Source organism: Chrysochloris asiatica, unplaced genomic scaffold (assembly GCF_000296735.1).
Source record: "Chrysochloris asiatica unplaced genomic scaffold, ChrAsi1.0 scaffold00223, whole genome shotgun sequence".
Classification (NCBI taxonomy): Eukaryota; Metazoa; Chordata; class Mammalia; order Afrosoricida; family Chrysochloridae; genus Chrysochloris; species Chrysochloris asiatica.
Window position 1 is genome coordinate 4773122 of NW_006408741.1, and position 17081 is coordinate 4790202.

The window sequence follows — 17081 nt, forward strand, 5'->3', positions numbered from 1 at the left end:
TGCTGCCCACCCTTGCAAACAAACTTCAGAGGCCTTGGCAGGGGAACTGGTTGGTCTCCTAGCTTTTCAAGTTGCTTAGTCTAGCGTACGCAATGTACTATTGGCAGGTTTGGGGGTTTTTTTGTTTGTTGTTTTTAAAAGATGTACGGAACTATCAGTCTCCACCCAGAAATGCTGAGTCTAGGGTGAGCTGTCTCGCATGTGGTTCTCAAATTGTGCTACACATTAGAATCCCTTCCTAAACATTAAAAATGCAAGTCCATAGGACACACAGCCCCTCCCCAGACTAAATCACAATGCCTGGAGGTGGGGAAGCCAGTGGGCAGTATTTTTTAGATTACCCGAGTGATTTGAATGTGAGGAAAAGTTTGGGAATCAGTGCCTTGGACCACTTTCTTTTGGGGGGTGGGGCAGTGGGAACTACTCTTTGGGGTAGGGCATTTTTCTGTTGGCTCAGGAAACTGACATTCAGGTGCCTCTGGTTGTAGCTAAAGTGAGCTGGGGAGGGGGTGTAGAATGTCAATTCGAAGGGAAGTGTCCTGGCAGATTCGGCGGTGGATGGAGGCTGGCTGGACTTCTGCCTTTGCTTGTCTGGGGCTGGCCCGAGTTTCAGGGAAGTGACAGCAAGCCGGTCCTGAGCCAGGCAGGCTGAGAAGAAAGTCGGCAGAGAACAGCTGAGAGACAGGTGGCATCTAAGCCCCTTGTCTGTGTGCCTCTCTAGCTTCGTCACGACAAACTGTGCCCTGCAGTTCTCGTCCCGAGGCATCCGACCTGGCCTCACCACCGTCCTGGCAAGGAACCTGGATAAGAACACGGTGGGTTACCTGCAGTGGCGGTGGGGTATCCAGTCCGCCATGAACACGAGCATCGTCCGAGACACCAAGACTAGCCACTTTACTGTGGCTCTGCAGGTGAGGATGGTGCTCCCAGGAGGGTCCCCTGGGCTGTGGACAGATTCTGAGAGTTTGTGCCTTCACTGAATGTTAGACATGTTTAGTCTCGGACTCCAGTGGTGGCTGTATTCAGACACCCCTGAAGCTATGTGCGATGGCCACACTAGGAGAAGCCCAGGAATGAGGGTAGGAACCTGGTTGGTGAAGGGAATCCCAAAGCAGAGTCATGCTCTTAGATGCCCAGGAAGCCAGATGGGTGTGGTCAATGAGTGAGGAGCTGGGCAAGCTAGTAAATGGCAGTCCAGCTTACTCAGAGGGACAGCTGCTCTCAGCCATGCGCACTGCTGCCAGTTAGGAATTCCTCTGAAGTGAAGCCACAGCCGAGGGGGATGGGGGCAGCTGCCCAAGTCCCACAGGGAAGCTGGAGTGTGGGTTTTATGGTTGTTGTTGCAGGTTGATTTTAATGAACAAAACTTTCTGTATAAAAACATTTAAGCTTTAACAACACACACAACTTCAAATCTAATACAGAACCTGAGACATTATTTTATTTCATGTCAACTTCTCTAAAGGGACATGTGAATAAAACATTAACATGAGAGAAAAGAAGACCCATGGCCTTACACATAGAACCATTTTTAAGGAAGAACAAAAGCATAAAGTTAAAGTGTGAATGGGATGGGAATGAATTATTTTACTGTGTGAGTAAAATAACTCCATTACGAGAGGCCACAGGAAGGGGGAAGCAGCAGGGATTAGCTTAACTCATTAATTATCTGAAAATGTCATTCAAGGACAGAGAATTTGGGGAATTACAGAAAATCCATATTTTTTTAACACCTCAAATTCTGCAAATCTGATAACTTCTGATGCTTCAAAAGCATCTGTGTTTTCATTGTGTGTGTGTGTGTGTGTGTGTAGGTCTTGATTGTTTCATTATTACTTAGCTGTGGTTGATTTCTCAGTTTTCCTGTCGTGTCCGGTTTTAGTCACCAGAAGAGCCACAGCAATAAAGCATGACAAGCACAGGCTGTGCAGGGTGGTAGTACTGTGGGTGGCTAAGAGCCATACTACCTGGGTTTGGATCTCAGCATCACCACCTGCTAGCAGCATACTTAGCCACTCAGGTGTCCCAGTTCCTTCTTCTTCAGCACTCCCTGCTTCAGAGAGGTTAAGACGATTCAACAAGGTAATCCATTTAAAGAAATTATCGCATTGCCTGGCAAAAGTAAGTGCTCTGTTAATGTTGGCTAAGATTACTGTTGGAGTCCTGGTGTGGTGATGTGGGTTAATGCGCCAGACTGCAAGGTCGGCGGTTCAAGCTCACCAGCTGCTCCTCGGAAACCCTATACAGGGTCTCTGTGGGTCGGAATCAACTCGAAGGTACTACAGCAGCAGCAGCAAGATTATTATTATTAGTAATAATAAACCAAAACCAAACCCATTGCCTTCAAGTCGTTTCTGACTCATAGAGATCCTACGCAACAGAATAGAACTGCACGACAGGGTTTCCAGGCCCCTCACCTTTATGAAAGTAGATTGCTGCATCGTTCTCCCACAGAGCAGCAGGTGGGTTCGATTTGCTGACTGTTCAGTTAGCAGTCGAGCACTATAACCACTGTGACACCAGAGCTCTTAGTAGTATTACAGGGAAACAAAAAGAAAATTTTAATCCATCTTTATTTCAGTTTCTTTACTGAGGTCTTCAGGGGCCACTGTGGCAAAAAGAGGAGATGCCTGTATGTTGGTACAAACGAGATTGAGGACTAGTTTTAGGCTTATAGATGTTCATTTTTATATTAAAAGACAGTACCATGGCTCCATATCACAGCATCTTCCCATGAACACCACACAGTTGCCACTTTCATCAGGTCCTGCATATACTGTACATGATGTGGCGTTTCTATTGATACGCAGCAACAATAGGACCCTTACAGTGTAACTACGAAATAGCTGAACTGCATGGTGAACAGTAATCTGCTGCCACACTGTTTACACTCTGTCTTTTCAGCTTGGAATACCGCACTCTTTTGCACTCATCAGCTACCAGCACAAGTTCCAGGATGATGACCAGACTCGAGTGAAAGGCTCTCTCAAGTAAGTGCGTGGACATGCCCTGGGCTCGTGTGGGGCTTTCTGCACATGGAGCCAGTCAATGTAAGGTCTGTGTGATCTCTTCCTGTGGGTAACATGTCGGGAGTGCCTCCTACTGCCTGGGGAGCTCGGAGACTAATGGGAGCCATGCCCACTACTGTCCCTCCTGACTGCTATGTCCACTGACTGCAGGCATCCGTCAGGAATCTACTCCTCCCTGTGGGTGGCGGGAAGGGTGGCAGTAGAGATGCTGAGGAGCCTCCCTGGTCTGACTGCTGGTCTGCTCTCGCAGGGCAGGCTTCTTTGGAGTAGTGGTGGAGTACGGAGCAGAGAGGAAGATCTCCAGGCACAGCGTCTTAGGTGCTGCTGTTAGCGTTGGTGTCCCACAGGGTGTTTCTCTCAAAGTCAAGTAAGTTGTACACGGATCTTTTTGACTAAAGAGTAGCTGGCCACTTCTAACTCAGCAGGGATTGGCCTAAGTGAAGGCTGAAACAGTCTTTACTTTATAATGTTATTCTTTTAAGCCATCGTTCCTTCTGTCTTTGATATGCAAGTAAATGTCAAGGAGTGTAGAAACCCAGCATTTCATCACATCACAGGAATTTGCAGCATATTCTGGCAAGTCTGCCCTCCCCCACCCCACCCCACCCCCAACATGCTGTCTGTCTTCCCTATCATCACTGTGGACAGACCTACAGCCAACCTTTCCACTAACGTCCGAGGTGCTCACTTCCTCTCGTGTTCATATATTCCACGTTGGAGATTGTTTCCAACAACACATTGACATATGCTCACCTCCTAGCTACTGTCCACTCATCTTTCCTGTAGAACTTCATTCTTCAAGAGCTGTCTGTATTTTCTCCCTCCTGTTTCTCTTGTCTACTGCTCTCTATACCTACTCAAGTCCGTTTTCTCCTTAAACACTGCTTTTCTCAGAGTTCTTTGAGGCCCACTCCCTCACATTGCAGATCCAGTCTGTAAATGCTTAGTCTCCATCTTGCTGGATCTCCACAGAATTTGAATCTCTACAATTCAAATGGCTGACCATTTCTTCAGATTTCAAGACAGTGCTCTTTTGATTCTGGCTTTATATGCCAGGCTGGTTGTTCCTTAACCATAACCATTCGGGTATTTAAATAAAGGCATGCTGCAGAGTTCAGCCTTTCTGTTTCCAGCTTCCCGATTTCAGTACCCCCGTACACAAAGAAGATCTAGCTGGGCTTCCAACTTCCTTTCCAAACCGCTATTTGATAGGTCTCTAATTACATCTCAAACATCACAATTCAGATAGACCTCTTGATCTCCTCTCAGACACACAACTCTTTCTCCACCTCCATCCTTCTCTGTCAAGAAACCCCGACCCACCACATCTGGTAGAGCTAAGAATCATCTCAGCTCTGTTCTGTCAGTGGATTCTGAATCTGACCTTTTCTCATGGCCTCCCTGCTGCCTTGTCTGAATTACTGCAGTATGCTTCTAACTGATCTGTACTCTTTGGCTCTATCTCTGCACCCCCCTTTGTAAATCTGTTCTCTACACAGGCAGAATCATCTTGTTAAAGTCTGAGCTAGCTTATGTCACTTTCATGGTGTAGAATCTAGCTGTCCTTCTGACCTCATCTTCCTCTGTCTGCCCCATGCTTTCTCTATTCCTGCCATATTGAAAAATTCCTTCCCTCAATCACTTACATGGCTTGTTCCTTCACTTTCCTAAAATGCCCTATTAAATTTTAAAACACAACTGTCATCAAGTCTTTTCCAACTCATAGCGACCCTGTTGGACACTAGAACTGCTCCATAAGGTTTCCGAGATTGTCAGTCTTGACTGATGCAGACTGCCTCATCTTTCTCCCACAGAGCCGCTGGTGGGTTGGAACTGCCAACCTTTTGGTTAGCATTAGCAGTCCACTGCACCACCAGGAAGGGCTCTCTGATTACCCTGTTGCTGTTAGGTGCCCTCGAATCGGCTCCAACTCATAGCAACGCCCTGCACTGCGGAACGGAACACTGCCTGGCCCCATGCCATTCTCACAGTTAAGTTGGGTCCACTGTTGCAGTCATTGTGTCTGTTACCCCATAGAACATTCTGTTAGCCCTTCACCGCACTTCAGGCAGTCTGTTTCTGTTTACCTTGTCTGTTTTTCTCTGTTGCACCCATTTTATCTAACAAGCCAGTCTCCCCATCAAAATAAGTTCATTGATGATAGGGGCTTTGTTCCATTCTCCATTGTACTCCCAGAGCCTAGGACACAGCCTGGCAAAAGAGTGAGTGAGTGTGTGAGTGACTGGGCGGCAGTGCAGGTTACCAAGATTGCAACTGACATCTACCGTCTCCACTCATTTAAGATTTGGGGACAGTTGAGAGTTAATATGAGAGGGCTTCAAAAGTTCGTGGAAAGCTTCCATTATCTTTTAGTTCCCTTTCCACAAACTTTTTTTCCCTTATAATTTATGTTTATAAGGGATGTTAATCTCTATCTTTTTTTATTATGTATCTGTCAGGTTATCGGTGAGAGTTATGTCAGCCTGTTAAAATCAGCTGGGAAGTGCTCCTTCTTTGGTTTTCTGAAAGAAATTTGTATAACGTCAGTATTGGGTCTTCCTTATGATTGATAGAATTCACCTGTGAGATCATGAGAGCCTGGACTTTCTTTATAGGAAGGTTCTTGATAATGAAATCAATATAACAAATTAAGAGCTTTTCTGGTTTTCTGTCATTTTACCACTTTTTCAAGGAATTTGCTCATTTCATCTAAGTGCCAAATTTGTTAGCATATATGCTTATCCTTTTAATGTTTATACATATGATACCTCTTTTCATCCCTGATATTGGTAAATTATATGCTTTCTCTTAGTCAGTCTAGCTAGGGTACTTATCTTTTCAAAGAACCAATTTTTGGATTTGTTAATTTTCTCTCATCTGTTTACTATTTCATTAATTTGGTATCTTCATTATTTCCTTCCTTCTACTTTATTTTGGTTGTACTTTCCTCTTTTCTAGCTTCTAAAGGTTGAACCTTTCTGATTTGAGACCATTTGTTTCTAATGTAAGCATTTAAGACTACAGATGTCATGTTAAGCATTGCTTTACTAAATCCCACAAATTTTGATGTGGTGTATTATTTTCATTACTTAGTTCTGTTGATTCAATCTAATTCCATTTTGTCAGAGAAGGTACTCTTCTAGTCTTTGAAAATATATTTAGACTTATTTTATGGTCCAGTATATAAGGGAGCTTTAAAAAGTTCATGGCAAAATTCCATTGTCTTTTCATTCCATTTTTCCATGAACTTTTTGAAGCCTCCTTGTATAATCTATGGTGTCTCAGTTCTCTAGAACTGCTATCCCAGAAATACCATAAGTAGATGCTTTAACAACCAGAAATGTATACTGTCACAGTTTAGAAGGCTAGAAGTCCAAATCCAGCTCTAGGGGAAGGCCTCTCTTTCTGTTGGCTCTGAGGAAGGTCCTTGTCTCTTTCAACCCAACATGTCTCGGTGATCTCTGTGGGTTTGACATCAGTCTCCTCCTGGATACAAAAGCTTCACAAGGCAGGGACCCCTGGGTCCAAAGGAGCACACCACTCCTTGGTGGTCCCTCTTTCTTTGTTCATTTCATTTTCCTTAATATCTCTCATAAAGTTTAAAGTGTTGGGTGCCACACCCCTGGGAATCTCCCCTGGGATCAAGGTTGTACTTGTCCTTTAATTTATGTAAATTTGTCCTCACTTTGAAAGGATGGAACCCCAACCCCTACCTAAAGCAAATTCTTTGTCACCAACCCCTCCCTATAGGACAGAGTAGAACTTCTAGTTGATCTAGGGGACTGACTTGCCTGTATTCTGCAGTTATTGAGTATGGTGCTCTGTAAATATCAACTAGTGGTGGTAGTGGTGGTGGTTTTGTATTGTGGAGTCAGTTCCAACTCATAGCGAACCTATATAGGGTTTCCAAGGCTATAAATCTTTATGGGAGCAGAAAGCCTCACCTTTCTCCCACAGAACAGCTCATAGTTTTGAATTGCTGACCTTGAGGTTAGCAGCCCTACTTGTAACCACTGTGCTACCGGAGCTACTTAAATATCAACTAGGTCCAGGTGATTGACAACATTCAGGTCTTCTATGATTTTATTGGTTTTCAGTTGCTCAGGGAGGAATGCTAAAATCTCCAACTATAATTGTGGTCTTCTCCGTTTTCTCCCTTTGTCAAACTGAGCTTCATAAATTTTAAACCTGTATTAAACACAAAAGAAGCTCTGGTAACCTCAAGGTCAGTAGTTTGAAACTATCAGCTATTCCTCAAGAGAAAGATGAAACTTTCTGCTCCAGTAAAGATTTACAGCCTCGAAAACTCTTTGCAGGGTCCCTGTGAATCGGAAGGGACTTCACAGCACATAACCACCACCACCATTAAACACCTATGTATTTTAAATTTGTGTCCAGTTTCCTGATGAGTTGACCCTTTTATCATTATGAAATGGCCTTTTCTCTCTGGTAATAATTGTCTTGAAGTCTTATTTATCTGATCCTACTGTAGCTACTCTCTTATGGAGCCCTGGTAACATAGTGGGTTGTGAGCAGTTCGAATCTACCAATCACTCCACAGGAAAAGAAAAAGATCCACAGCTTTGGAAACCATAAACATAGTCCCTGTGAGTCAGAACCGACTCCACGCCACACAAACACCACTACCACCACTCTAACCACTTCAGGCTTAATAATTGTATAGTTTATCTTTCTGTATTCATTTACATTCATTCCGTCTCTGCTTATTGCAGGAGAAAGATGCGGCTTTCTATGCCTGCAAAGATTTACAGCCTCAGAAACCTTATACACAGGATCACTATGAGTCAGTTCGCCTCAGTGGCACTTAACATCTCTGTTTATATTTATGGTTTATCTCTCAAAGACAGCATGTGTAGTTGCATCTTGCTTTTCCATTCTTACAAATCTATTTACAATCTTGGCTTTTTAATTGGAGTCTTTAGTCCATTAATATCCAATGTAATTGATAAAACTGAATTTAGGCCTGTTGTTTTTAAATTCCATATTATTAATATATGTTAACTTTTTTAGTTATATCTCTGCCTTTTACAAGGGGGCTTCAAAAAGTACACAAAAAATGGAATTAAAAGATAATGAAAATTTCTAACAAACTTTTAGAAAGCCCCTCTGATTTTATAGTGATGGCTCTAGTGATTACAATGTACATTCTTACCTTTATATAGTCTACTGAAGAATTAAGATTGCATTGCTACCACGTGTAAACTGAAAGCAGCTCCAAAATGTATGGGGCCGCTTGCCACCCTCCTTTATGGAGCCCTGGTATGGTGCTATTGGATAAGCATTGAACTTCTAACCCACCAACTGCTCCTTGGAACCCCCTATGCAGGGTTGCTGTGAGTCGGAACCAACTTGACAGGACCTAACAACAACAAACAATAACATCATTTATGATACAGTTGTCACATGTATATATTACAATCTCCAAGCTGTTAAAATTTTGGCTTTAAATAGTCACAAAGACATTAAGAACAGGGAAAGTCTTATCATTTCTAGTGTTCTTCATTCCTAAAAATTGAATTTGCATCTGGTGTCATTTTGTTTGGCCCAGAGAACTTTGTTTAGCTTTCCTTACAGTATCAATCTACTCCTAGTGAATTTTTAGTATTCTTTAACCAATTATTGTGCCTTTACTTTGCATTTGTTGTTGTTGTTAAGTGTCATCGAGTTGGTTCCGACTCATAGCGACCCAGTATAGGATTTCTGAGGACCAGCTGGTGAATTTGAACTGCCAACCTTGAGGTTGGTTCAAACCGACCTTGTGGTGCAGTGCATTATCCCACAGCACCACACCAGGACTCCATACTTTGCATTTAGAGTTCATTAGTTTATTTTATTCATATCATTTTCTTTTTACTTATATATTATATTGACCTAAAACAGTTTGGACCTCTGGTATGGCATTGTAGGATAATAAGCATTGGAGTGATAACCAAAAGATTGGCAGTTGGAAACCCTACACCAGGGTCTCTATGAGTCAGAACTTAACAACAGCAAAGTCAGATTTATGGAGGCATGATTTATACAAAGTAAAATTCATGCTTTTTAGTTCTATGAGTTTTGACAGTCACATATAAGGAGACTTCCAAGTTTGTGGAAAAATTCCATTACCTTTTCATTCCTCTAGTCTATGAACTTTCACATCACCAAAATCAAGATTATCTCCTTCATTCCAAAAAAGTTCCCCTGTAGCTCTTCCCCCCCCACCCCCCACCCCCCAGCCCACAAGACCTTGGCAACTAATGATCTGTTTTCTTTTGTTGTTGGTTTTTTTCTTTTTTCCAGAATGCCCTATAAATAAATGGACCCATGTAATCTGTAACCTTTTGAATCTGGCTTCTTTAACTAAGCGTAATGCATTTGCGATTCATCCATATTGTTGCTTGAATCAATAGTGTGTTCCTTTTTATTGCTAAGTAGTGTTCCATTGTACAGATATACCACAATTTGTGTATTTGTTTACCAGTTAAAGGACATTTCATTGTTTCCAGTTTTTGGTGGTTACAAATAATCGCCATATAAACATTCACATACAGGTTTTATATGAACATAAGTTTTTATTTCTCTTAGGAAAATACCTAGGAGTGGAATTACTGGGTCATATGGTAAGTGTATGTTCAACTTGTTCAAAACTACCCAGCTTTTTCCAGTAGTTGTTTAATTTTACCTTTCTGCCAGCAGCTTATGAGAATGCTTTTTCCTCCATATCTTCAGGAACTTAGTATGTTTTTTGTTTTGTTATGTTTTTGTTTTATGAACTATTTTCATAGGTACATAGGTGTTTTTCATTGTGGTCTTGATTTGCATTTCCTTAACATCTAGAGACGCTGTACATATTCTCATATGCTCATCTGCCGTCATTATCTTCTTGAGTGATGCGTCTATTCATATCTGTTACCTATTTTATTAGGAGTTTGTTTGACGTCTTAGTTTTGACTGTTCTCTATAAACTCTGGAGTTGCTTAATTCTGGAAGGATATTTTCACTGGATGTGCAATCCAGGGTTACCGGGTTGTTTTTCTCTTAGCTCTCTCGTGATGTTGCTCTGCTGCTGTCTGGCCTTCATTATTTCTGATGAGTCAGGGGTCCCTTGAATCATTCTCCTGTATGTAATATGTCTTTGCGTTCCCTGACTGTTCAAGATGGTCTATTTTTGCTTTGCAACAGTTTGATTATAATGCACTGAGATCCAGTTTTCATTATATTCTAAAGCTTTCTGTATCTGTAAATTATGCCCTACATCTAATTTGTAATTTTTAAACTATAAATTCTTCAGATCGTTTTTTTCTGCCCCATTCTCTCTCCTCTTTGAGTCATTCATGAACTGTATGTCACACCTTTTGATACTGTCCCACAGGATTATGAGACTCTGTCCATTTGTCATCAGCCCTTTTTCTCTTTATTTTTCCTATTAGACCATTGCCCTTGATCTAGCTTCAAGTTCATTCATTCTTCCCACGTCTCAGTCTAATCTTAACTCATCCAATAACTTTCATTTCAGATACTGTTGTTCAGTTCTAGAATTTCTATTTGATTCTAGTTATAGTTTTAAGTTTCTCAACTGAGACGTCACATGTTTTAATTCATTACAAGTTGTTTTCCTTTCCTTAGTTGTAATAGATGGTTTAAAATCCATATCAGCCACTTCCAACATCTGGGTCATCTTGGGGTCAGTCAGTCTCTGATTATCTGTTTCTCCTTAGTATGAGCCGCCATGGCTTGTGTTTCCTTGTATATAAGATAGTTTTGGATCTTATTTTGTGTATTGCAAAGACTAGTCTATTAAATTTCTCCAAAGAGTATTGGTTTTTCATTTTAGAAAGTGGAACTCTTAACTGCAAACTCTGACTCCCCTGTGAGCCTTACCTCAGCTCCTTAAGAGATCAGGGATCCACTAGCAATCTGGGACACATTTATACATGGAATTTCTAGCTTCCCATCTCTGGTTCTCTTTTCTGGGGACCCCACACACATTCCAGCTGCTTTGGTTATCCCAAACTCTGAGCTCTGGTTCTTCAGTCTAGTAGAACTGCAGGGTTCTCTCCAAGTTGTAGCCATCTCATACAGTACCTACTGGGACTTGTCTTCAGGCTTAAAGGCAGTAAAAAACCCAACAACAAAACTAAATGGGAAGCTCACCAGTGCCGTTCCATTCTTTGAAGTTCCAACCTTTCTTTAGCACTGGCCTGGTGTTAGTCATTACCTAATACCTCTAAGTGTGGTCAGGAGTATACTGCTATCTGTCATGTGACTGGTCCAGCAGGAGCTACTAAGCTCCTTGTTAAGTGCCATCTAGTCAGTTCCAACTCATAGCAACCTTATATAGGGTTTCCAAGGAGCGGCTGGTGAGCTTGAACCACCAACCTTGAAGTTCAAACCTTAAAGTCCAGTGCTTATCCTACAGCGCCACACCGGGACTTCTTTACAGGACCTCCTTAATTTGCTAACCTTTAAAGTCTCTATACAACTAATAGATTGAGGGCTGAGGTGTGACTAGGATTAGGACACCTGAGGGGTGGGGGTGCCACTTCTGTCCTCAAGACCAGTGGTTAACACAGGTATGCAACATTGCTACCTGGGCATGCTTTAGCTCTGTTGTTTTTTGCCCTCAAAGTCAGCAGTTAGTGGGACCGTACTTCAGTCACATGTCAACCCCAACAGCTCAACTTGGGAATTGAGAAAACCAGCAAAGTGCAGTCAGTTGTGAAATAAGCAGAGTTCTGGAGGTCCCCTAGGTTCTCTGTATCTGAGAAGTTAGTCCTCGTCTGACTGAGACACTACATTGCTCATTCCTGAAAACTTGGCTCATCTTGTTTTTACTTTTCAGATTGAATCGAGCCAGTCAGACCTACTTCTTCCCGATCCACCTGACAGATCAGCTTCTCCCCAGTGCTGTATTCTACGCCACCGTGGGGCCTCTGGTGGTCTATTTCGCTATGCACCGTCTGATCATCAAACCATATCTCAGGGCTCAGAAAGAGAAGTAAGTTTCAAGTATGTCTGGGAGGATCACTCAACAGTTCTGCCTCAATTTCCTCTTGTAGAAAAAGGAACTAATAAGAGAACTGTCCCACAAGGTTGTTGTCAGGAGAATTAGATTAATTAATGCAAATAAGTGCTTGGCATGCTGTTTATACCATAAATGCTTAGTAAAATTATTTATTGTCATTAATAATGGTACTGTTTGCTACTTGTTCATAATCTTTATACTTTCAAGTAGATTTTTAAAATGATGAGATTTACCATTATATCACGAGAGATTAAGAAGTCTTCTTTTATCTTATTCTAATGATTTTTTCCCTGGCACTGAATTCAAAAAGGAATGGGTTCTAGGTTCTTATATAAGGGACAGGCATTAACTTTTGTCTTAAAGCTGTTGAAATGTAAATAATTTGGCAGTTTCTCATAGATAAAACCACTGGGGCATGACATTGGATTTAAATTCTTAGTGATGGCACCTCTATAGAAAATTGAGCAGTGGTTTAGATTTCTTTATAATGAGTTAATTTGATAAATCATTGCACTTAGAGAATCTAGGAGAATGGAATACTTCTCTCCAGAGCCCTTCTACCCTTGACTCACCAGGAGGCTTGAAGCCTAGAGCAAGCATGTAAATAAATACATGTCAAGTGCTACAGGTGCATGCGGACACAGCCCTGTGCTTTGCTAAAGGAGAATCTCTTCATATATCTAAAGTGGTATTAATTGTTCCCACCAAACATGTATGATAATCCTAGAAGGTTGGTGGAGCCTCCTGTGAGTCTTCTCTACTCAGACCCAAGCCAGGTGGAGTGTATTTTCCAGAAAGAACAGTGGGCTTCAGGAGACACAGGGGTAGAGCTATCTAGGGATAAAATGCAGCTATGCAGGCCTGTGACTAACAGATTTGCTGGAGCTTGTCTTGGAAATATTTGTGAAAGCTCTAGAACTAGAAACCCTGTCAGATCACAGACTGTTTGCTGGGCTCGGGGCCAGTGAGGGGGCTCTGTTGACTCACTGCTGTGTAACACCCGCTAATGTGTGGCTTGTGTTTCCCTCACACAAGGGAGTTGGAAAAGCAGAGGGAAAGCACAGCCACGGACATTCTGCAAAAGAAGCAAGAAGCAGAAGCTGCTGTAAGTTCTATGTAAACGCCACCCCAGGAGTGCTTTTGATCTTCTGTTGTGCTCTGAGTTTTCCTACTGCTGAGAGGCAGACCAGAGAATGGAGAAACAGCTTTGCCAGGCTCTAGTTCATAGACTGGGGCTGTGTGGGAGAATGCTTCACGCTCATTGGTCTCAAGGACTGTGGTCCCACACTGCTTCCCCAGCAACCTCATTGTTCATTTTAGGGTGTATACTGCTACCAGACTTCATTCCTGTCCTCCAAAGGCATGGCCATTTAGTGGATTAATGGCCTTTTAATGGTACTCTCCTGAAGAAAAGGCAGGCTACCTGTCAGATGTTCTTCATGGGCTGAGGGACCGAGATGCCAATGCATAGAGCACCCAAGCAGGTGGCCTGAAGGCCATGTGTGGGGTCTGAAAGAGCAGGCCCTTTGCCAAAGAAGCTCTGTTTCTTCCATCCCGCTTCCTGTGTGGACTCTCCTTATTTTCAGTGTTGACAGTGTAGTGTTGGCAGTGTAGTCAGTTTTTTGACTCAGTCAGTAAGGCCTGTAGGGTCCTATTGGCAGGGATCTCCTGTACTGTTGTCACACCGTATCCTCACCACAGCTGGGCAGAAGGGCAGGGAAGTGGTACCATCAGCAGCAGAGCTCCAGTACTCTACAGCTTGTTCCAGAGTGGGCTAGTCCTAAGCTTGAGCTCTCCAGAATCCTCACAGAATCCCAAGCTGGGTGTGTGTGTGTGTGTGTGTGTGTGTGTGCAGCCCAGTTTGCACCACTATCTCTGGTCCTCAGGACAAAGAGGCAGGACCTAGCGAGGGTTCTGACAGTGGTCGCCATTGTTGTTTGGCAGGTTCGGTTGATGCAGGAATCTGTCCGAAGGATAATTGAGGCAGAAGAGTCGAGAATGGGTGAGAAGGAGGGTCCTCTCTCAGCATGGAGCTGGGGTGGTAGGGGGACTTTGGGGTTTTATAGGAGCCTATGGCTCCTTCAGCCCAGCTGAGCAGAGACGTGCTCTACAGAGGGTGACTCTGGCGTTGACTGAAATCATCCTTCAGGGCTCATCATTGTGAACGCCTGGTATGGAAAGTTTGTCAATGACAAGAGCAGGAAGAATGAGAAGGTCAAGGTGATTGATGTGACGGTGCCCCTGCAGTGCCTGGTGAAGGACTCCAAGCTCATCCTCACAGAAGCTTCCAAGGTATGTGGTGCTAGCGACTAGGGGATCGGAAAAGGGAAAATGGGCAGTTTAAGGAGCAGATTCCATCTTTGAAGGACAGCCTGGCCCATTGAAATGGCCAAGTCCCTCTGTTACCATGAGATCCTTCACATGGCATGCATTCACTGCTAGGATGCTGCCCAGAACTCAAGTAGTAGCAGCATTGGAACCATTTAGTTCTTTAAGTCACTCAACACTTATATATCTATTGTGTTGGGTCTTTTTCACATACAGCAGCAAACAAAATGGACATCTTGCTTTTGTGGCCCTTACATTGTATTTCTTCCTTGCCTGGTTCCAGAAAAAGCAAGAGGCTACTTGGAATACCCATGTGACTCACTACTGGAGCCTGGCATGGACTTAAAGATGAAGAGAAACACAGATTACCTCAGGCCAGAGAACGTGGGGCTCCCTGAGGATGTCCTAGTGTCTCTGTCCTGGCAGGGCTCCTGTAAGGATAGAGGATTCTGTAGTCTGGGGGAAGCAGCCTATCCTGTGAGGAAAGTCGAGGGCGAAATTAAATTCTCATTTATTTCCCTTGGAACTTTATAGAGAGCTTACATCTGTCATGAGCAGCTCCAGAGGGAAGTCAGGCCCCATCCAGATCACCTGCAGGCGGTGTTTTAAGTGGCTGTCTCCTTAGACTTTAGAATCACAATCTCTGTGTTCCAGGCTGGGCTGCCTGGGTTCTATGACCCATGTGTCGGTGAGGAGAAGAATCTGAAAGTGCTCTACCAGTTCCGGGGTGTTCTGCATCAGGTGATGGCGCTGGACAGTGAGGCCCTGAGGATACCAAAGCAATGTGAGTGTCTGCCCCTTACTCAGCTCCATGGGCCCTCAGAGCAGCTGCTCAGCAGGTGGGATATCGGCCACCTGTGCCCCCTGTAAGGAGCAGGAATGTCTAAGACTGTGACATTGCAGCTTGCCCAGAGCTACGATCTGATGTCCTGAGGCTTTGTCCCCTTCAAGGGTGGATTCAAGTGAGCTCTTTCCCTGGAAACTGCAGCCATGCTCCTCATGTTCCAGATCCTGTTAGCTCTTGGCAGCTGGTGTTCTGCTCCGGTCTGTGTGGTGGCTGAGCCCCACAAGCAGAAAAAGGGAATGAAAAGAGTTGCCTTTTGATGCCAAGACTGTCTTTTCTTTTACAGCTCACAGGATTGATACAGATGGATAAACTGCTTGAGAAACCAGATTTAAAAGAGGCTGCAAAAAATCTTGTCTTGGGAGTCTACAAATTCGGAAGCAGGGAAAATACCCAAACATCAGATGTTTTTATTTTATATTATTCCTATAGACGGTGGTATGGTATCGATTCTGTGCAGGGACAAGCAGACATGCCAGCTCTCACAGGTGCCACAGGGAGAGCCAAGGCAGCCCCACCTGGACCAGAACCGCTACACAGCCAATGTCTGTTGTGCCCGGGATCATGTTCCTGGAGGGAGGGGCCCTGGACCCCACCAGTCCCCGCCAGGCTTCTCCTCCGCATGCGTGCTGACTGCTGTCTGCACCAGTAGTTCATTCTGTCTTGAGGTGTATCTGGAGTATCCCACCTCACCAGCAGGACTGTGAACTACTCCTCCTAAAGTCCACGCTGAGGCCTCTGCTGGCCAGCGTCCTGAACAGCACGTGTGGAACTGTCACAGCAGTTCTGGAGAGCACTCTGGGTTTTGTACGTGCTTTCTCTCCGAGAACAAATGCATTTGGAAATTAAGTCTCTTTCCTGCCTCTCCCAGAACGGCTCAGAGCAATCATTCCAATTACCCCTAGTCTGGGGCAGCGGTGTGCCTCATGGTCCCTGGGCCCACCCCTGTTCCTGAGTCCCTCCCTTCCAGGAGTTACCCCAGTCCAGTGGGAAAAGGTCAAAGGATGCGAGTTACATCTCTCTCTCCACACAGCTGAGCAAGACTTGCCTGTGCCCACCCACTTCTACAGCCCAGGGTTGCAATGGAGAGAGTCTTCCAAGAAAAAGGGCACACTAGATCCTGGGGAGTTATAGATTAGGGCTGGAGACACAAGCCAAATCCTGAGGAGGGAAAACACCTGGAAGGCTGCCCTAGTGCAAGAGGGAGACCAGCTGGGCTCCCTCCCACTGCAAGCCTGCGCTGCCCCCAGCAGATGGCACTGCTTCTCCCTGTGTCTCCTCAAAGCTGGCTTCTCCCCTCCACGGGATGGCTCTGCTCTGAAGACCTTTTCTGTGCACACAGTTCTTTGGGAGCCAGGGTGGCCCTGTTCAGCCAGCTGTTAACAAGCCAACAAGTGCCCACTGAGCTGGAGTCAGGGGAACACTGTCCCACCCGGAACTGAGCCTGGGAGAACCCAGCTCCTGGAGTGCGCAAACCATGAAGCATGAGGCCGCTGGGCAGGCTGACCCGTCGTTGCGATACAGACACAGCTAAAATCCAGCTCTGCTCCCCTGGCACTGGTATCCATAATTGCTAACAAGCCCTTTCCTCCAATTCTTAAACATAGTTCAGGGGGGTATCATTTCCATTTAAACAAGTCTTTGACCCGAATGCTGAATGTGAATCGTACAATAAACCTGGTGTTAGTGGATCTCTCTGGAGACAGCCTTGTGTTCCCTCGGCTGCAGGTGGTTCTGAGCACCAATCTGCTTCATTTTGTTTCAAGTTGATCACTCTGGCACCGTAATAAACCTTTCTGGAAAGCTGGGGATCCTACTTTAATGATACCTGTATTTTGTGTGAGGAGTGAGC

At 44.2% G+C, this 17081-nt stretch overlaps 1 protein-coding gene across 3 annotated transcripts in view; it reads left to right on the forward strand.

The window, feature by feature from the left end:
• The window catches only part of DNAJC11 (DnaJ (Hsp40) homolog, subfamily C, member 11), a 98703-nt gene extending 82993 nt beyond the window's left edge, over window positions 1-15710 (forward strand). Inside the window, exons 7-15 of one of the 3 annotated variants that reach the window (XM_006873105.1) lie at window positions 722-911; window positions 2905-2990; window positions 3280-3396; window positions 11875-12030; window positions 13093-13162; window positions 14002-14059; window positions 14207-14349; window positions 15040-15169; window positions 15516-15710. In XM_006873105.1, coding sequence (XP_006873167.1) covers window positions 722-911; window positions 2905-2990; window positions 3280-3396; window positions 11875-12030; window positions 13093-13162; window positions 14002-14059; window positions 14207-14349; window positions 15040-15169; window positions 15516-15541 — 976 coding nt within the window. In that variant the 3' untranslated portion in view covers window positions 15542-15710. The remainder of the gene's footprint in view (window positions 1-721; window positions 912-2904; window positions 2991-3279; window positions 3397-11874; window positions 12031-13092; window positions 13163-14001; window positions 14060-14206; window positions 14350-15039; window positions 15170-15515) is intronic. The other 2 variants (XM_006873103.1, XM_006873104.1) reach the window with 2 other exon arrangements.
• The last annotated feature ends 1371 nt before the right edge of the window (window positions 15711-17081 follow it).